The 19,952-nt window shown below is 36.5% G+C and overlaps 1 protein-coding gene across 1 annotated transcript in view; it reads right to left on the reverse strand.

Annotated features, from left to right (window-relative positions):
* BAZ1B (bromodomain adjacent to zinc finger domain 1B) overlaps nucleotides 1-19,952 on the reverse strand; it is a 78,220-nt gene that overhangs the window by 54,849 nt on the left and 3,419 nt on the right. The window contains exons 2-3 of the mRNA XM_090276870.1: nucleotides 11,510-11,626; nucleotides 8,187-8,331 (exon numbers count right to left, since the gene is read on the reverse strand). Coding sequence (XP_090132996.1) covers nucleotides 8,187-8,331; nucleotides 11,510-11,626 — 262 coding nt within the window. The remainder of the gene's footprint in view (nucleotides 1-8,186; nucleotides 8,332-11,509; nucleotides 11,627-19,952) is intronic.

A 19,952-nucleotide genomic window follows, 5' to 3' on the forward strand; every position in this document is an offset into this window, starting at 1 on the left:
GTACAATACAGTGATCACCCCACCAATTCCAGCAATCATATATCTGTCACCATACAAACCCATCACAATACTATCAACTGTATTTCCCCTTCTTCCCTTCACTCATTCCCTCCACTCCCTCCTCTTTGGCAACCATCCCTTTGATCTCTATACCTATGAGTCTGTTTTTGCTTTGTTTGTTTTGTTTTGCTTTTAGATCCCACATATAAGTGAAATTATATAGTATGTTGTCACTTTTTTTCTTATTTAAGATAGAAGCCAAAATCAATGATTTGAGATGTCACTTTTTTTCTAACCAGGTGTTTTATGCTATACATTTCTCTTAAGCACTACTGTAAGCCACATCTTGCAAGTTCTAGTGTGTTATCATTTTCAGCCCTGACCAGTGCAGCTCAGTTGGTTGTCATTTTCTGTTCAAAATGTTTTCTAATTTTCCTTTTACTTTCTTCTTTAATCTATGAGTAAGTTAAAGATGTGTTATTTAGTTTCCAATTGCTTGCAGTTTCCAGGACACCTGTTACTGATGTCCCATTTAATTCCATTTTGGTCAGAGTATGTACTTAGTATGACTTAAGCCCTTTTAAACTTACTGACATTTAAAAAAATATGTTTAAAGGATTTTATTTATTTTTTAAGAGAGGGCAAGGGAAGGAAAAAGAGGGAGAGAAACATCGATGGGTAATCAGTGCCTGGCCCACAACCCAGGCACGTGCCCTGACTGGGAATCAAACCAATGACCTTTTGGTTTGCATGCCGGTACTCAATCCACTGAGCCACACCAGCCAGGACAATTTATTAACATTTTTAATGACCCAGAATATGGTGTTACCTTGGTAAATTATACACTTGAACATGTATTCTGCAGCTATTAAATGGAATGTTTTATAAATGACAATGAGGTCAAGTTGGATGACAACATTATTCAAGTTTTCTATATTCTGGCCGACTTTCTGCCTACCTTTTCTATCAGTTATTGAGAAGGGAGTGTTGAAATCTCCAACTATAATTGTGATTTGTCTATTTCTTATATTCCTATCCATTTTTGTTTCACGTATTTTGAAGCTCATTAGTAAATACATAACCATTAAGGACTGCTCTGCCTTCTTAATAAACTGACCCCTTTGTCATCATTATGAAATGCTTCTTTTATGTTTTAAGATTTTATGTATTTTCAGAGAGAGGAAGGGAGAGAGAAAAAGACTGAGAGAAACATCGATGTGCGAGAGATACATCAGTTGCCTCTCACACACCCGCAACTGGGGATCTGACCCACAACCCAGACATGTACCCTGATTGGGAATCAAACCGGTGACCTTTTCATTTGCAGGCTGGCACTCAATCCACTGAGCCACACCGGCCATGGCTGAAATGCTATATTCTTTGCCCTGAAATCTACTTTATCTGATACTTATAGAGCAACTCAAGATTTCTTTTGACAAATTTTAGGAAAGTATCTCTTTCTCCATCCATTTACTATGATCTTAATTATACCTTTCTTATAGATCTTGCTTTTTTATCTGATTCAACAATTCCTACATTTTAACTAAAATGTTTAAAGGTAATTATAGACATGATTAAGTGTATTTGTTTTCTATCAGCTTCATCAAAGCTTAAAACTTAGGCTCCTCAAGACACTGTTAAAAGAATGCAAACACAAGCCCTAGACTAGCAGAAAAAGCAAAAGCATATCTCTAACTAATAAGAATTTATGTTCAGAATATATAAAGAACTCCAAACTCAAAAACAAGAAAACAAACAATCCAACTTAAAGATGGACAAAGATTTGAACAGATACTTCACAAAAAAAACAAAAAAACAAAAACAAAAGAAGTATAACAAAAAGCACATAAGATGCTCAACATTATTAGTTATTAAAAGAGTAAACACTCAAGAAAAAAGTCTTTAGTCAAGGGTATATACACAGTCAATTGTACTCAGTAATGCCAAAGTGTTTACCAGAATCAGTGAATGAAGAGCACCACATTGCTGTCAAAACTTAGCATTATTTTTATTTTTTATTTACGAATCTGATGTGTATAAAATGATCTCATTATAGTTTTAACTTTCTGGATTACTAATTAATTTAAACATCTTTTCATACATTTATGGGCATATGTATCTCCCTAACCTCTCCCCCTTCCTCAAACTTTTCTTCTTCCACCTTGCATATGTGAGAATATTTTCCATTTGTACTTCAAATCTGTGTCCACTCTCCTCTCTCTTACTCTGTGCTTTAACAGGCTAACCTTTATAGACTATACATCAAAGGGCTCCCTTACTCTCTAGGTTTTGGTGAGTTCAGATTATAAGAAGAATCAGCAAAAAGTCAGATAGATGGTGCAAGAAAAGTGACAATGGGATTTATTCCCTTGACTGTCTTACTACCAAAATACTCTTCTACATCTACATTACTCTCTTCCAGTTCTAGTATTCTTTTCCTCCCCTTGTTTGCTTAGGGTTTAGAAGTAGTAAAGTCACTTCTTCAGTGAGGACATTCAGATGGCCCGTAGTTATATGAAAGGATGCTCAATGTCACTAGCCATCAGAGATGCAAATTAAAACCACAAAGAGATACCACTTCACACTGGTCAGAATGGCCATCAGTAACAAATCAACAAACAGTTAATGTTGGCTAGGATGTGGAGAAAAGGGAACCCTAGATGCACTGTTGGTGGGAATGCAGACTGGTGTCGCTACTATGGAAAACAGTATGGAATTTCCTCAGAAAACTAAAAATGGGACTACCATTTGACCCAGTGATTCCACTGCTGGGAATATACCCTAAGCATCCTGAAACACCAACTCAAAAGAACCTATGCACCCCTATGTTCATAGCAGTGTTATTTACAATAGCCAATTGCTGGAAACAGCCTAAGTGCCCATCAGTAAATGAGTGAATCAAAAATTGTGGTCATCTAATACAATGGAATACTACACAGCAGAAAGAAAGAACACCTACCTTGCACTACAGCATGGATGGAATGGGAGAGTATTATGCTAAGTGAAATAAGCCAGGAGGAAAAAGACAAAATACCATATGATCTCACCTGTAAGAAGAACCTAATAAAACAAACAAACAGGCAAAATAGAACCAGAGGCATAGAAACAAGGAACAGAATGACAGTGACCAGAGGGATGGGGGGAGGTGGAAGAGGGGGGAAAGAAGGGGAAGGGTGTAGTCAAGGAACATAGACATGGACAACAGGGTGGGAAATCACTGCTGGGGGTGGGGGGGCAGCAGAGAGCAACGGAGGGGAAATTTGGAACAACTGTTATAGAATAAAAAAATAAATTAAAAAAATAAACAAACAACCAAACGTAATCCAAAAAAATAAAAAAGTAGTAAAGTCCCTCCACTGTTGATAGCCATGGAGTACCTAACTTTTCCTTATAGTCTTTCTTTACCTAAATAAGACTGCTATTGTTTATAGTCCCCTTTTTAAACTCAGTTCAATCACACCATTTGAATATGCCATCTGTTTCCTATAAGAATGCTGACTGATATCAAGTGTGTGATGAAAAACCACTGGTGGTCCCAAAGACATTACAAATATAAAAAGAAGTAACTAAGATATACAGGGAGTCAAAGTAAGGAAAGAACAAGGATTCTGGAACCAGGAAGAAAGAAAAAAAGCTTGAATCCTGTCCCACCACTTACTGGCTATTGTTGAGCTACCAAAGCCATTCCCTCTTGCAAGCCTGCCTCATTTGAGGCTTAAAAAAAAGGCAGAATGAATGTACTTGCTTATCCCCCTTGCAGTGAAGGGAGCCAGTGTGAGCCATGGTCTAGCCAATAACATGTAAAAATGAACAGGGATGGGGAGATATATGCTTCTGGTAAAGATTTTCTCATAATGCTTATTTCCTGAGTACAGTCACAATTTCACAACCCAGAGGCAACAATGCTAAGCTTAAATCCAATACCCTAAGAATGAGGAAAAGCAGAAAGACACAAAATGTCTAGGTTCTTCACAAAATTACTCAGCCTCTATACCAAATTTGGAATTCCTGCCTCTAAGACCATATGAAATTATTAAATGTCTTCATTGCTTGAACTAATGCTACTCAAACTATTATCTCCAGAGTGTTAGCATCACCACTGCCTGGAGTTGGCAGAACCTACCCTAGATCTTCTGAACCAAACTCTCAGGTGATAGGGCCCAAGAATATATATAGAGAAGTCCTCAAAATGATTTTCTTTAAAGGAGGATTCAGAGGATCTATAGGCCAGGCTGATAAGCTTCTTTTTGTCCCTTTTCCAAAGTTGAGAATTAACCACCCAGAGGCTGGCTTTATTATCTCCTTGCCTGGAGTAGTGGTCATATATTTAAGCCTTCTGGACAAGGAATTGTTCAAGGTCAATTATTCAGCTGATCCCTACTAGCTGAACCAGCTATTATTTCCCAAGAAAGGCAGACTGACCAGGTTGATGGGTTTGTAAGAAAAGTGTCCTTGTAGCTGCACACATCTCTCAATTTGTTTATCAATGTCTCTATCCTCATGTCTGTGTGTGTGTTTCCTTTTTCTCTTTGCCTCTCATTTTCATATGGTGGGCTCGTGACTATTATTTGAGTGTATCCGTGCCCATGTGTACATGTCTATGTATGTGAGATTCTTTGTCAACCTATGGTGATCACATCAAACTTGTGAATATAACTCTTATCCAAAATAGAAATACAGTATCCATTTTACTTCTTTTTTAAGCAACTCATTAGTTTTGCACCCTGCTTTTTAAAAATTTCCATTCCCCCATCCTCTCCCTTTTGGCAACCATTAGCCAACCGATATCCACAGGTCTGTTTCTATTTTGTTAATTCACTTATTTTGTGTTTTTTTTTGCTTTTTAGAGTCTACATACAGGTATCCCCTGTATAACACAGTACTTCTATAACACAGTTTTGCTCTAACATAGTTAGAGAATTGGAGAAAACTCCTATATAACACGAAATCAGGGAAATCCCTGTACAATACTGAATGTGATAAAAAGCTTTGAGGAGCAAAAGATAACTAATTTAAAATTTTTCATTCGAGTACATACATCGTATCAGATTTGCCTGTAGAATTTTTAAATTAATCAGAATTTTAAACTCATATGTTCATGGAGTATTAAAGTCATATTTCTTAAGTGAAGATCCTTACACTGAAAGGAGCAGAAAGTTTAAGAATTTCAAAAGTCTTTAACACTGTATAATGAAATTTATGAAGATCTCTCAGCTAAAAGCAAGCAATCTAAAGCAACAAATTTTTTTGCAAAAAGTAGAGCATATAAATCAAGATAATGCTGAAGAAAGTTCAGAGGATGAGGATCCTTCTTCAAAAAGAAAACGCATTCGGTTAATGGAGCTTAGTAATGATGACGAAGAAAACATTACTTAATTCATATTAATATTTAATATTTTGATGAAAATTGCTTTAATAGATATTTCTCTTAATTATAAAAATATAGTATTTTTTTTTAATTTTTGGAACCTAACCCACCCTTTTTGTACTAGTTCTTCGTTAACGTATAACATGGATTCACATAACATAGCATTTGTTAGGAACCTAACCATCATCTTATACAGGGGTTACCTGTATGAGAGCATACAGTATTTGTCTTTATCTGACTTATTTCATTTAGCATAACAGCCTCTAGGCCCATCTATCTATGTGGTTGCAAAGGGCAAGATCTCATTTTTTTTTATTGTTGAATAATATTCCATTGTATATATTTACCACATCATCTTTATCCATTCATCTACTCTAGGTTGCTTCCATATCTTGGCTATTACTAGTAATGCTGCCTTTTTAGTTAGAAAGTCCCATTTGTTTATTTTTTTCTTTTGGTTCCCTCACTTGAGAAAATACATTAAAAAAAATACTGCAAAGACCCATGTCAAAGAGTTTACTGCCTATGTTTTCATTTAGGAGCTTTATGGGTTCAGGTCTATTTAAGTCTTTAAACCATTTTGAGCTTATTTTTTTGTATATGGTGTAAGAAAGTGATTCAATTTCATTTTTTTACATGTATCTGTTGAGTTTTGCCAATACCACTTATTGAAGAAACTGTCTTTACTCCACTGTATACCCATGCCTCCTTTGCTACAGATTCATTGACAATATAAGCGAGGATTTATTTCTCTCCATTCCACCTCATTAATTTATCTGTTTTTATGCCAGTACCATACTATTTTGATTATTGTAGCTTTGTAGTATAGTTTGATATCAGGGAGCATGATACCTCCCACTTTGTTTTCTTCTAAGATTTCTTTGGCAATTTAGGGTCTTTTGTGGTTCCAGATAAATTTTAGGGTTAACTGTTCTGATTCTGAGAAGAATGCCATTGGTATTTTAATAGGGATTGCATTGAATCTGTATATTACTTTTGATAGTAAGGACATTTTAACAATATTAACCCTTTCAATCCATGAGCAACGTATATCTCTCCATTTATTTGTATCTTGTCAACTTCTTTCTTCAATGTCTTACAGTTTTCAGGATACACATCTTTCACCATTTTCGTTAAATTTATTCCTGGTATTTTATACTTTGATATAATTGTAAATGAGACTTTTTTCTTAATTTCTTCTTTCCCTGGCTGGTGTGGCTCAGTGGATGCAGTGCTGGCCTGCAAACCAAAAGGTCACCGGTTCGATTCCCAGTCAGGGCATGTGCCTGGGTTGCAGGCCAGGTCCCTGGTTGTGTATATGCAAGAGGCTTCAGATGAATGTTTCTCTCTTGCCCATTTCACTCTTACACATCGATGTTTCTCTCCCTCTCTTTCTCCCTTCCTTCCCCTCTTTCTAAAAATAAATAAAATCTTTAAAAACAATTACTTCTTCTGATCATCCATTACTGGTGTGTAGAAATGCAACAGTTTTCTGTAGACTGATTCTGTATCCTGTAACTTTACTATAATCATTTATTCTAATTGTTTTCTGACGAATCTTTAGGGTTTTCTATACACAGCAGCATGTCATCTGAAAGTAAAGAGAGTTCTACTCTTCCTTTCTAATCTAGATACCTTTTCTTTGTCTTGTCTGACTACTATGGCTAGGATTTCCACTTATATGTTCAAATAAAGTGGTAAGACTGGGCATCCTTGTCTTGTTCCTAACATTAGAGGGAAGGCTTTCACCGTTTCACCACTGAATATGAGAGTAGCTGTGTATTTGCCACATACGGCCTTCATTATGTTGAAATGTTCCTTCTATAACCACTTTGTTGAGTTTTTTTTATCATAAAAGGATGTTGAATTCTGTCAAATGCTTTTTCTGCCTCTACTGAGACAATTATCCTTTTATCCTTTTTATCGTATATTTTGTTAATGTGATGTATTACACTGATTTATGGATGCTGAACCATCTTTGCATCCCTGGAAGAATCCCACTTGGTCATGCCGCATAATCCTTTTAATGCATTGTTGAATCCAGTTTGCTAATATTTTGTTGAAATTTTTTGCATCTATATTCATCAAGGACATTGTCCTTAATTTTCTTTCTTCCTTTCTTCTTCTTTTTTTTTTGTAATGTCTTTATCTGGTTTTGGTATCAGGATGATGGTGGCTTCATAAAATGAGTTTGGAAGCATTCTTTCCTCTTAAAATTTCTGACATAGTTTAAGAATAAGTGATTTTATTTAAGCTAAAGTTTGAAAAGTACCAGCCACTGTTAAAGACTTCATTATATACAGTTGAAACCACTCATAATTCATATAACAATGTAAACAATCTATTTAAATATCTGAGCCTGTTTACAGCTTCAACACGTCTATGCAGATTCTGCAAGATGTTATATAAAATGACTAGCCCAGTATTCTAAAATTTGGCCCTTATATTTGATATTAAGAAGAGAAGACTCATGTAACACAACTTCATACACACAGAAATGCATTCTGTAATCTACACTGGAAGCTCCAATCTTGACATATGGTTAGTAAGTCAAATCATATTTAAAAAAGAAAAAAAAAAAAAAAAAGCCCTGGCTGCTGTGGCTCAGTGGATTGAGCGTGGGCCTGCAAGCCAAGTGTCACTGGTTCGATTCCCAGTCAGGGCACATGACTAGGTTGCACGTCAGGTCCCCAGTTGGGGGCACAAGTGAGAGGCAATCACATAGTGATGTTTCTCTCCCCCTCTTTCTCCTTTCCCCTCTCTCTAAAAATAAATAAATAAACAAATAAATAATTTAAAAAAAAAAATAGACACTTACCTCAAAGTCACACTCTTCTCCCACAGCATATTTGGTCATGATCTCCAACCAAGCAGTATCTACTAGCTTCTCTAATGAGGCTGTGTTATGGTGAACCATTTCCAGAACAAGTTTCTCATACCAGGCAGGAAACTCTTCCTTCAAACTAAACAAATACATTATTAAAATTACCATGAAAATGCAGGAAAAATCTATCCAGTTTTAATTCAGGTCCATTCAAACATTTCTTTAGCAAATATATGCAAGGCAGTGGAGAATATAAATATTAAAAAACATGTGATACACAGGAAAAACAAAAATCTTAAAAATAGCTCTGACCTATCCAGGTTAGTTTTCTCATCTATACAGTGAAAATAATGGGCACATCATTAGTAAGGGTGGTCATTTTCCCAGTAGTCTGTTTTTGCAGTAACTTCCTTTTTTAGGTGTAAACTATTTATTCATAGCCTTTTCCCATTTTTTAGTTAGGACAACATAACTGTATTTGTATTATGTCTAAATCAATATGCTTTTATATGCATTCATTCATTTAGTTCTCATAATACCTTATGAGGTACCTAGAATTTTCATATTATGGATAAGGAAAATAAATAAGAAAGAGTTAACATGTTAGAACCATGACTTGAACTTCAAAACCCTTGATGTACCACTTTTCACTTAATAAACTAACATAAAATAATTTTGTTTTCATATCCACTCATACACTGCTGATAACCTATGTTTCGACTCTTTTGGAAAGCAATTTGACAACAATTATCAAAACTATCACATGTGCACAAAGATATTAATTGCTGGATTCTTGATGGTAGCAGAAAATAGGGAGCAACCTTAATGGATAGTAGATTCCAATTCTAACGAGAGTTTACTATGTGTTTGGTTTTTTTTTTTTAATTTAATCTTTATTGTATTTTTTTCCCCATTATTATTTAGTCCCCTTTTACCTCCCTTACCCCACAGTTTAATATTTGTGCTGTGGGCAAAGGGGAGAATCAGGCATGAGATCATGCAGGCAGATGCAAGTATTACGTTTATTTTCATATTACAATATTCTCAATCACTCTCTGCTGTTCTACAGATGTTCCACCAACTGACTGCTTAAAATCTCTTATCATACTGCCTTACAATTAATTAACACACCAAATTATCTGCTATTCCTTAGTCATAATCAGCAAGATTCTAGTCTCCCTGCCCTGTTAAGGCTATTACCTTTGTCCTCTCCCTGCTGTCCTCCCCTCCTCTCAGCTTAATCATCCTTCCCAGATGTCCTCAGACTTGCTCAATTTCATGAGACTTTTCTTGGCCCCTATAAATTCACTCTCTTTCCATTAAGTCTCTCAGTCACTTGACTTAAAACTTCATTGGCTGTGGTTATTTCTGAGAAGTAAAGTTGGACAATGATGTTCAGATTATTTTACTAACTCTGTATTATTTACATTCTTATAACAAGTATGCATTACTTTTATAATCAGGAAAAAAATTTTCTATTCTAAATAAAAGTTGTAAAACCACACTGTCTTTTTCAGCAATTCCTCCCACTACCCACTATATTCTACAAACTATCAAATCACATAAAACATTCCCCAAGTGTGTTCTTCAGAACTTCCCTCTGATGTCATCAGTTCTGAGGTCAAATAAGTTTGAAACCCTCAAGATTAAACCAAGCTAAAGTTTCTTTACTACAGGTCTTCTGAAAAATCTCTAATACACTAATGTGTATTAAGGACAAAGTATGTAGTGGTTTTCCAAAGATACGGCCAAAAACAACCCTCTTTTCAGAAAGAATTAAAGAGAATCCACCTCATTCTTTCTATTCACAATAATACCATGATTCCCCACCTGAACACTACCTGGCTAGACTTCACACCTGCCTCTTCCTTCTCTAACATCCTACACACTGCTTCTGGATTAATCTTCTCTAAGCTGACTTCAATCATCAAAACTGTAATTTGTATTTCTTCTGTTCAAAATTATTGCTGTCCTCCCACTATTCACTGAATTAAATATAAATGTCTCATCTTGTCTTCTATAATTTGGCACAAACTATCCTTCAAATATCAGCATCTTCATGAAGTCCCATGAAATTTCCCCCCAAAGCTCTAGATTAGTCTCTTTTTTGCCCCAAAAACACAGGCAGGGAAAGTAGTATTATCTCTATTTGCAAAGAGCAAATAGTACTTATGTAGTAGTACAGAGGATTGTGCCTAGGTACTATAACCAACTCAAGAATAAGTAAAATATGAGAGCTGCCCTCAATTAGTCTATAGGCTACTATAGGAGGCAGCAACAATCCACCATGGGCCAAATCAAGCCCACTACCAGTTTTTTTAAGTAAAATTTTATTGGAACATTCTCACTCATTTATGTATTATTATTCGTGGCTGTTTGCACTGTACAATTTCAGAATTGAATAGCTGAAACAAAAACCATATGGCCCACAAACCCTAAAATATTTACTAACAGACATTTTACAGAAAAGGGTGGCCAACCCCTGGTCTAGTACACTAAAAATGACATATACAGCACTAATTAAAACAGAACGATGTAAGTGACCCAAGCAAAGAAGAAACAGGCACCAGGTTAACAAACTTGACTAATTATTAGTACTGGAGCCATAACTAGAACCTAAATCTCAACTAAACCCAGTGTTATTACACAAGCAAAAGAGCAGAATTATGTGCTCTCTGCTTATCTGCTATCAAGACAAGCCAATGAGAAGTCCACAGAAAAAGCTTCTATTCCAAATTCCCAAGTCCTTTATCATCCATAGTTTCTATTTATCTTTTGCATATTTCTACTGCTCAAATTCTGAGTATTTTTTTTGAGAGAATACCCAGATAAGCAGGCACTCTAAATATAGACAGGACTTTTTAAGACTCTTCATTCAACAACCCCACTTAGATAAACGGTCTTGGAAGTCTCTATCTTTGATAGCCGCTGTACATACTATCTCAAATTTCAAATGACCACGAAATTAAGAAAAACTTTTCGCTTATTTGCTACATCCATGTTAACTTCTGGATCATATTCATTTCTGTTCCTCAGAACATTTTCAAAATATTTACAAGATAAAAGTACAGAGCAAGAACACTTTTTAGCCTGGTAGATACCTAAATAAGTATATACATAACTATATATTCCACATACTTTGTTACCAGCTAAATATCACTAGGCAAGGATATTTAAACACCAATACAGTATACTAATGTTATGTATTCCAATTTATGCCCCATAAATTTTAATACAAACATTGCTTTACAGTTACTATCCCCTCTTTCCTAATAATGTGATGATGGTGCTAGAAAAGCAATGTTTATATTACTTACAGTTCAGCAACTTCCTGTTCCTCCTCCCAGGCCTCTTTGTGGGTTAGCTGACTACTTCCAGTACTCTTACATGTCCAAATGCGCTCACTGTACCTTTCCAAGCGGGCTTCATATTCTCTGTTAGCAGTGGCTCAGGAAAACAATATTCAAGCAAGACACAACTAATCCATACCCATAAAATATTTATCATAAATAGGAAAAAAATCTATAGTATTCTTTCTATGATGTACAGCATGAGAAGATAAAAATTAAAGTCAGTTTTCAATTGGCAAATCCAAACGAGATGGTTAAGACTGAAGTATGATCAGAATGGTCTGTCATGTTTGACAAATAAAACATTAACACCTTTAGGCCTGGCCAGGTAGCTAGCTCAGTTGGTTAGAGTCGTTCCTATAAACCAAGGTTGCAGATTCTATCCCTGGTCAGGGCACATACAAGAATCAACTAATGAGTGCAAAAATAAGTGGGCCCTGACTGGTGTGGCACAGTTGGTTGGGTGTCATTCCACAAAGCAAAAGGTCACCAGTTGGATTCCTAGTCAGGACACACGCCTGGATTGTGGTTTGGTCCTGGTCAAGGCAACTGACTCATGTTTCTCTCTCACATCAATGTCTCTCTCCCTCTCTTCCTCCCTCCTTCCCCCTCGCTCTGAAAAAATAAATAATAAAATCTTAAAAATAAGTGGAACAACAAATTGATGTTTTTTCTCTAAAAATCAACAAATTTTTAAATAAATAAAAAACTAATATTTTATAGTATAAATGTGATTCCTTCAATTCACCCAAGTTTCATTTCACAAGACTCACACAGTAGTAAAAATTCGTAAGGAAAAAAAAAGGCAAAATAAAACAAAAAGTCATTAAGAAGAATTCAAGTTATGTGTAATTATTACACAACTCAGATGGTCATCAAGTTTAAGAAGCAGTTCCACAGTAAGATGAAATGACTCAACAGACCAGTCTCACAGGTAGTTTGAAATAACCTTGTGCATCTGCTAGTGATCTATTTACTAAAAGCCTTCCAGTCTACCTTTAGGAACACCTGTTGATTCTTAGGGTTTGAAAAATTCCATAAAGTCCTAAAAATAATAGATATAATATTTACCCAGTCTTGATAAATACATTCACAAATCATTTACCAGTCATTGTTCCAGTCACTGTTACTAATCATCGTGAGAGATAAAAAAAGAGGAGATCTTAAGTTAGTGCCATATATATGGTAACTTTCCACAACATCCCAACTGGAATTGCCTATCAACCAGCCACATTCAAATTCAAATTCAAATGACAAGTAGCTAATATACTTTTACGCACAGTAGCAGATGCTATGGAAGAAAATAAACTGACACCACAAGTAGAGAATTTGCTGCAAATCTCTGCACCTTTCAAGCGACTTTATAGTTGTTGAAATAAAGTATTTAAATAGCTCCCTCCATAATATTATCTCACAACTAAACAAGTAATCCCTAAAAAATTTTATTTATTTGTAAAGAGAGGGGAAGGAAGGGAGAAAAAAAGGAAGAGAAATACTGATGTGAGAGAGAAACACTGATCGGTTGCTTCTCATACAGGCCTCAACAAGGGAGCTGATCCACAACCCAGGAATGTGTCCTGACCTGGGAGCAAACTGGCGGCCTTTCGCTTTGCAGGACAGCACCCAACCAACTGAGCCACACTGGTCAGGGCAGTAATTCCTTTTTAATATATGAAGATTCTTGGTTTCCCAGGGTTATGATTAATAAAAAGACAACAGGCACAAATCCAGAGGTAATCCAAAATAACAATTTTAGCCAATAGTAAAAAGACCTTCTCTCACGTAATTTCCCAAATCTGACAGAAACAAAGCAACAAGTCTATTTTCCTCACTGGGGGTGGAGCTATTTTCTTTTTATTTTAATTTTTTATTTATTTAGAGAGAGGGGAAGAGAGGGAGAGATAACATCAATGTGTGGTTACCATTCACGTGCCCCAGCCCGGGACCCAGCCCACAACGTAAGTATGTACCCCACCTGTGAATCAAACCAGTGACCCCCCAGGTTCTCAGGCCTGTGCCCAATCCACTGAACCACACCAGCCAGGGCAGGGGGTGGAGCTAATATTTAAAGGATTAAACGAAATACAGTAAAAGTAAAAACTAAGAGTCGGACTTCCATACAAAGTTATGTATATCCAATCACTGAAAACTTACAAAAACCTATGTAGGTCCCCGTCAGCTGCAGTTTTGCTTTCCAGTTTCAGCTAGCCAATCAATCTGATTCAAAAATATTAAATGGAAAATTCCAGAAATAAATATCCCACTCCCTGAACCATCCCTTTGTCCAGTATATTCAGGCACATTAGTCACTTAGTAGCTATCTCTGTTATCAGATGGACCATCATAGTTATTGCTGTGCTTGGGTTCAAATAACTTTTATTTTACTTAATAATGGCCTCAAAGCACAACAGGAGTACTGCTGGCAATTCAGTGCCAAAGAGAAGCCTTAAACTTTATCAGAGGTATATGTGTAAAGAAAAAAACATATCATACAAGAGGTCTGTCCAGAAGGTATCCAGCTATGTAATATGAAAAAGGCATTTATTGAAAAAGATATAAGCAGCACTGTACATAGGAAAATGGCGCCTCAGTCCCCTTCAAAGTAGGCACCTTGGGACCTCACACAGTTCTCCCAATCACCATCAGCTTCCCCATCATATTTTCCTGAATCTCAACAATGATCAGAAATTTCTTCCCTTTCAAAAGTGATTTTAGTTTTGGGAAAAGCCAGAAGCCGCAGGGTGCCAAATCTGGCCTGTAGGGGAGCTAAGTCACCTGGGTGATTTGATGTTCCGCCAAAAAACTCTGCACAAGATGTGATGCATGAGCAGGAGCCCTGTCATGATGAAGCTGCCTATCACCAGATGCCCGTAGCTGCTGTCTTCTTAATCATCTGAATAGTTTCCGCAGAGGAATGTTCAAGCTTAACATAAAATTTGATAAAAATTCAATGCTCTACTCAGTCATTTTAAATGCGCCAGCCACACTGCTCACTCAATGGCATCTATGCCCCCATTGACTAGTACAGTGAAGTCGTCACTGTTCATGCATGCAAGTTCCAGTCCACCCTCTTTGGCTGCCAGGTTACATAGATGTCGCATAAAGCATTCTTGTTATATTAACAATGGCTGGACATTTTCTTGACAGACCTAGTTTGGTACTGTTTCAGTATTCCGATACTTTCTCAAGACATCCACTGGAGGTCTTGGAACGAATTCCCTGTGGAAAGGGGGGACTAAAGTATAGAGAAAAATAGCAACAGCATGGCTTCTATTATCATAACTAGCTAATCAACAAGATGGATTTGTTTTGTTTTTGTTTGCCTTTTTGCACTGGGGGAGGGGAGGTAGACAATCAATAAATGGATTTATTTAAACATACAAAAAGTTTAATATTTTATTAGTTATTTAGCTACACTGAATAAATTCACTGAGTAGCCACAGAGAATGTAAATGATATTAGCAGATATATCCTAAACAAAAAAATTGTAGTTTTTTTAATTAGTTATTTTTAAAAGTAGATGTGCCAGTCCATTCTCCTTAATCTAGACCCATATAGTGAACATACTGGTATCAACTGGATGCCTCAGTGATACCTCAAATCCAACTTTTTCTAAACTAAATTTTTTTTTAAGATTTTGTTTATTTATTTATTATTTTAGAGCGAGGGGAAGGAAGGGAGGAAGAACAACATCGGGTGCCACTTATACATACCCTGATCATGGACCAAACCCACAACCCAGACATATGAGCAGACCTTTGACTTTGCTGACCAACTGACCCAACCAACTGAACCACACTGGCCAATGCTAAACTTAATTCTTTTTTTTTTTCCTTAAGATTTTATGTATTTATTTTTAGAGACAGAAAGGAGGGAGAAAGAGTAGGAGAGAAACATCGATGTGTAAGATACACTGACTGACTGCCTCTCACACGCCCTCAGCCGGCAACCTGCCCCTCAACCTAGGCATGTGCCCTAACAGGGAACCAAACCACAGCCTTTTGGTTTGCAAGCCGGCATTCAATCCACTGAGCCACACCAGCCAGGACTAAATTAAATTCTTATTAACCATACCTCATCCTCCCAAAATTGCTCCTTAATAGATATTTTCAGTCTCACTGAATGGCCCTAGTGCCCAAATCAGAAATCAGAAAATCATCTTCATTTTTTCAGTCCCAAACTGCAAGCACTCACATTATTTCTCAATTCAGTCCTTTCTCTTCAATAACAGAGCCATTAACTAAATCCAGAGCCTGATACTCATTCTGACCCAGCCAAAATTTTTAATTAGCCTCACAGGTAATCCTCTTCTTCTCTGGTCCTTTGTGCTTCTCACCCTAACATCCTTTTTTCTCAATGCCGTTTGTTTTTAAACCCATTTCTTCTTCTGATTACTTTATAAATCTCATTTGCTCTCAGGCCCCCTGAAATGCAAACACGTTCCTACACATGAAAGCAATCCTGTGACTCAAACAGTACTGAAAAGTCACTCCGCCAAACATTTTATTAAGATTTGGTGATTATTATTTTAAGAAAAAAGGGGGAAACTTTTTTCAGACAAAATAAATTTAAATACCAAATACTAATGACTTGCAGTTTTTCAAACAACTAAAGTCCCTTCTACCCTGATACATATCTTTCCCAACCTCCTTTGAAAATCACTGTTATCAGTATAGCAATCTTAGCCTGGGTAACAACATCCATGTCCATTACTTCAACCACAATCTAGACACTAATCATTCCTATCAACCATCTCAGTCTTCTCTCTCTGAACTCCAGGCCCACATACACACTAGTAATATAGAGATCTCTATTTGAATATATGCAACTCTATATAAGAACATCTAAACTAAACATTTCATTTCCTATCCTCCATTCCCAGCCAAAAAAAGAAACAAACACTTGCTCCTCTTCTGGGGTTCTCTATATCAGAGAATGACACCACTAACCAAGTGACAACCAAATTATTATCCTTGACTCCTTCCCAATCAATCACCAAATTCTGTCCAATCTATAAAAATTTATTTCTGAGAGCCATCTATTGTACTTCTCTCCACATCAAGGACTAGTAAATTTATTCAGACCACCATTATCTATTGGCTACATTATCTAATGACCACTTCACTAGGTTAGTAGCAGATCCATTTTCAACACTGCAGCCACAGTGATCTTCCTAAACGCCTGCTTCTTTCCTGTTCAAATTTTTCAATAGCCTCCACTAAATTTAAGGCAACGTCCAAACTCCTCAACATATCTTACAAGGACTGGTGTGATGCAACCCTTTTCTGTATCTCACTACTAAGAAACTCCACCTCCATTCCCACTTCTTCACTCCAGCCATCTTCAATTTTTTTAAATCAAAAAACTTCCAAATTCACAAACTCTTCAAAAAACTTTCTTTTCTTCATCTAACTAAATTATAATCATCCTTCAGATCTCAACTTAAAAGTTACTTTCCCCAAAATACAGCCCCTGAAACCCTGAAATATGGTAGATTGAATTCTTTCCAAATATTCACCTCCCTCCATAAGAGTACATCTCCAGCCACTGCCATGTGGTTTGCAATACCTCAGGTGAAGAGGAAAATAGCCCTGGCCAGGTGGCTCAGTTGGTTGGAGCATCATCTGTCTCTTGTCTCTCTCATCAATGAACATGTGCTCAGGTGAGAATTTTTTTTTTAAAGTGCCCTGGCTTATATGGCTCAGTGGACTGAGTGCAAACCTCCTAACTGAAAGGTGGCCAGTTCAATTCCCAGTCAGAGTACATGTCTGGGTTGCGGGCCACGTTGGGGGTGTGTGAGAGGCAACCAACTGATGTATCTCTCACACATAGATTTCTCTCTCCCGCTCTTTCTTCCTCCCTTCCAAATAAATAAAATATTTAAAAAGAGAAAGAATTCCCCCTCCCTATGAATGCTGGGCTTGGCCATATGATTTGCTTTGACCAATAGATGTGAGCAGATGTGATAGATCCCACCTCCAGGAAGAAGCATAAAAAGCAATTATGGTTTCCTCATGCTATTTCTGCCACTAGCAAAGCACATGCAGAATGGGACCACTCCTTCAGCCTGGGTCTTGGAATAAGAAAAATGTGTCTCTCCTTTTTTTCACCCACTTACATTTATTTCAAATGTAACCACAAGAAAAATTTTAATTCCACGTGGCTCACATTAGATTTCTAACAGGACAACACTGTAAACCTAAGGTTTATATATCTAGATATGAATGACCTCTGACAATAACACAAATCCTTAATTATTTATCAAAATTAATTTCAAAAGTCTAAAACTAAAATTCCTACAACAACGCCTAACACTGGGTATTTTTAAGGTTGCAATTTTGTTCTGGTTATTACTTTCACTTATGTTAAAAGCAAGCAAGAGAAAAAAATGAAAATGATAGGCAAAAAAGCCAACTAGAATGCTACTGAGTCAGCTGCCTCTAAATCCTATTTCAGATTTTAGATTACCAAAATAAGTCACTCACTCTCAAATAAGCACCTAGAGCAAGTACCAATTGAGGTTTTTATGTTCCACGGACTGCTACACATATATATAATTGCAAAGAAAATGTCAAAGCAATTCTCCAAAGGTCGTGTAAGCTATAAATGATAAGATATTTTTCAAGTTCTAGACTATCTCATTAAGCATCTACTTTTCCATGAGTTCAAGGGCTACCTCCTCACCACAGTATGCTGCTTCTTTGTTCTTTTTAGCCTTGTAAGGATTGTTTCTTTCAATAAATTACTTGATAGCCTGAAAGGAAGTGGTCCACAAAAGTATGAAGGTTAAATAAACGCAGCTTGCTATAACCCTAAGAGTTCTAAATGAGATGACAAAGCATTATGATTTGCTTTTTATCCTATTTTTTCTTTGGACCAGTTTGTAATTAAGTTAAAAATAACTCTTATGTGGTATAACAAGTTAAAGAAATTAAATTATGAAAATCAACATAAAAGCTCAGTATTTCACTGTCCAATAAAATCCAGTCCTGCAACAACCTAACTCTGAGTCTTAAAACATGCTCTAGTAATGTTTTTCTATGCAATTCAATCTATTCTGGCCATATTCTAATAGGCCTTCCTTATTACACCAGCAAAAAGTTATTAACCAGCTGTTTCTAGGGTTTAGACACTCGTATAATTAAATACAACAAAAATATTAATCTAACAGGCTGTTTATAGGATCATTTCCTCCTTAAAATCCATCTTGACTTTAAATACAGTCAATGTAACATCCTATTGTCAAATAATCACATCAAGAATTGATTCTGACCCTGGCTGGTGTGGCTCATTGGATTGAGCATTGGCCTGCGAACCAAGTGTCACTGGTTCGATTCCCAATCAGGGCACGTAACTAGGTTGCACGGCAGGTCCCCAGTTGGGGGCGCGAATGAGAGGCAACCACACAGTGATGTTTCTCTCCCTCTCTTTCTCCTTTCCCCTCTCTCAAAAAATAAATAAGTAAACAAACAAATTAATTAATTTTTAAAAAAGAAAAGAATTGATTCTGATAGCCCTGGCCAGTATGACTCAGTTGGAGTGTCATCACGGAAACCGGAAGGTCATGGATTTGATTCCCCATCAGGGCACATGCCTGGATAATGGGTTTGGTCCCCAGTAGGGGCATATGCAAGAGGCAACCAATCGAGCTCTATCACATCAATGATCCTCTCCCTCTCCTTCTTCCTCCTTTTCCCTCTCTCTAAAATCAATAAAAGAAAAAAAAAACTTAAGAATTGATTCTGATTAAGTGAAATTTTCCAAATAAGATCTAGAATCCTGCCTATAGTACTACCCTAGGGAGTAATGTAGCACAGATTCAAAGACACAGTACAATAAACATAGTCATCAATATATAACATCTAGTCATTAAATGTGTGCATCATTCACAACTACAACTGTAAGTTTAATAAAGATGTACAATAATGCCTTTAACACTTTCACAGCTTTAAGTCAATAAAACATATAAATTTGTTATGGCATATACATACAATCAAAAAGCAGTAGTTAGGAGAAAACTAAAGTATCAATTCCTATTACAAACATAATTATAAATATAAATTAAGAACTAGAAATAACAGTATTTCAAATGCAGCTGTTACCCAACCACATACTTGTTCTCTATAAAATCTCTAACAGCCTAATAAAGAACTATGCCAACCTGCTAACCACACAATACAATTGTTTAAAACCATCCTTAAAGTGCTTCTACTTGTAGACATTCCCAAGTGAGCAATTTCCCTCCAATATGTAACACAATTTAAGAATTCCCCTGTTCCAGGCTGGGTGCATTAAGCGCCAGCCTGCAAACCAAAAGGTTGCAGGTTCAGTTCCGGATCAGGGCACATGCCTGGGTTTTAGGCCCAGTTCCCAGTTGGGGATGTGTGAGGCAATCAATTGATGTTTCTTT

This window comes from Furipterus horrens, unplaced genomic scaffold (assembly GCF_987537825.1).
Source record: "Furipterus horrens unplaced genomic scaffold, mFurHor1.1.pri manual_scaffold_5, whole genome shotgun sequence".
Classification (NCBI taxonomy): Eukaryota; Metazoa; Chordata; class Mammalia; order Chiroptera; family Furipteridae; genus Furipterus; species Furipterus horrens.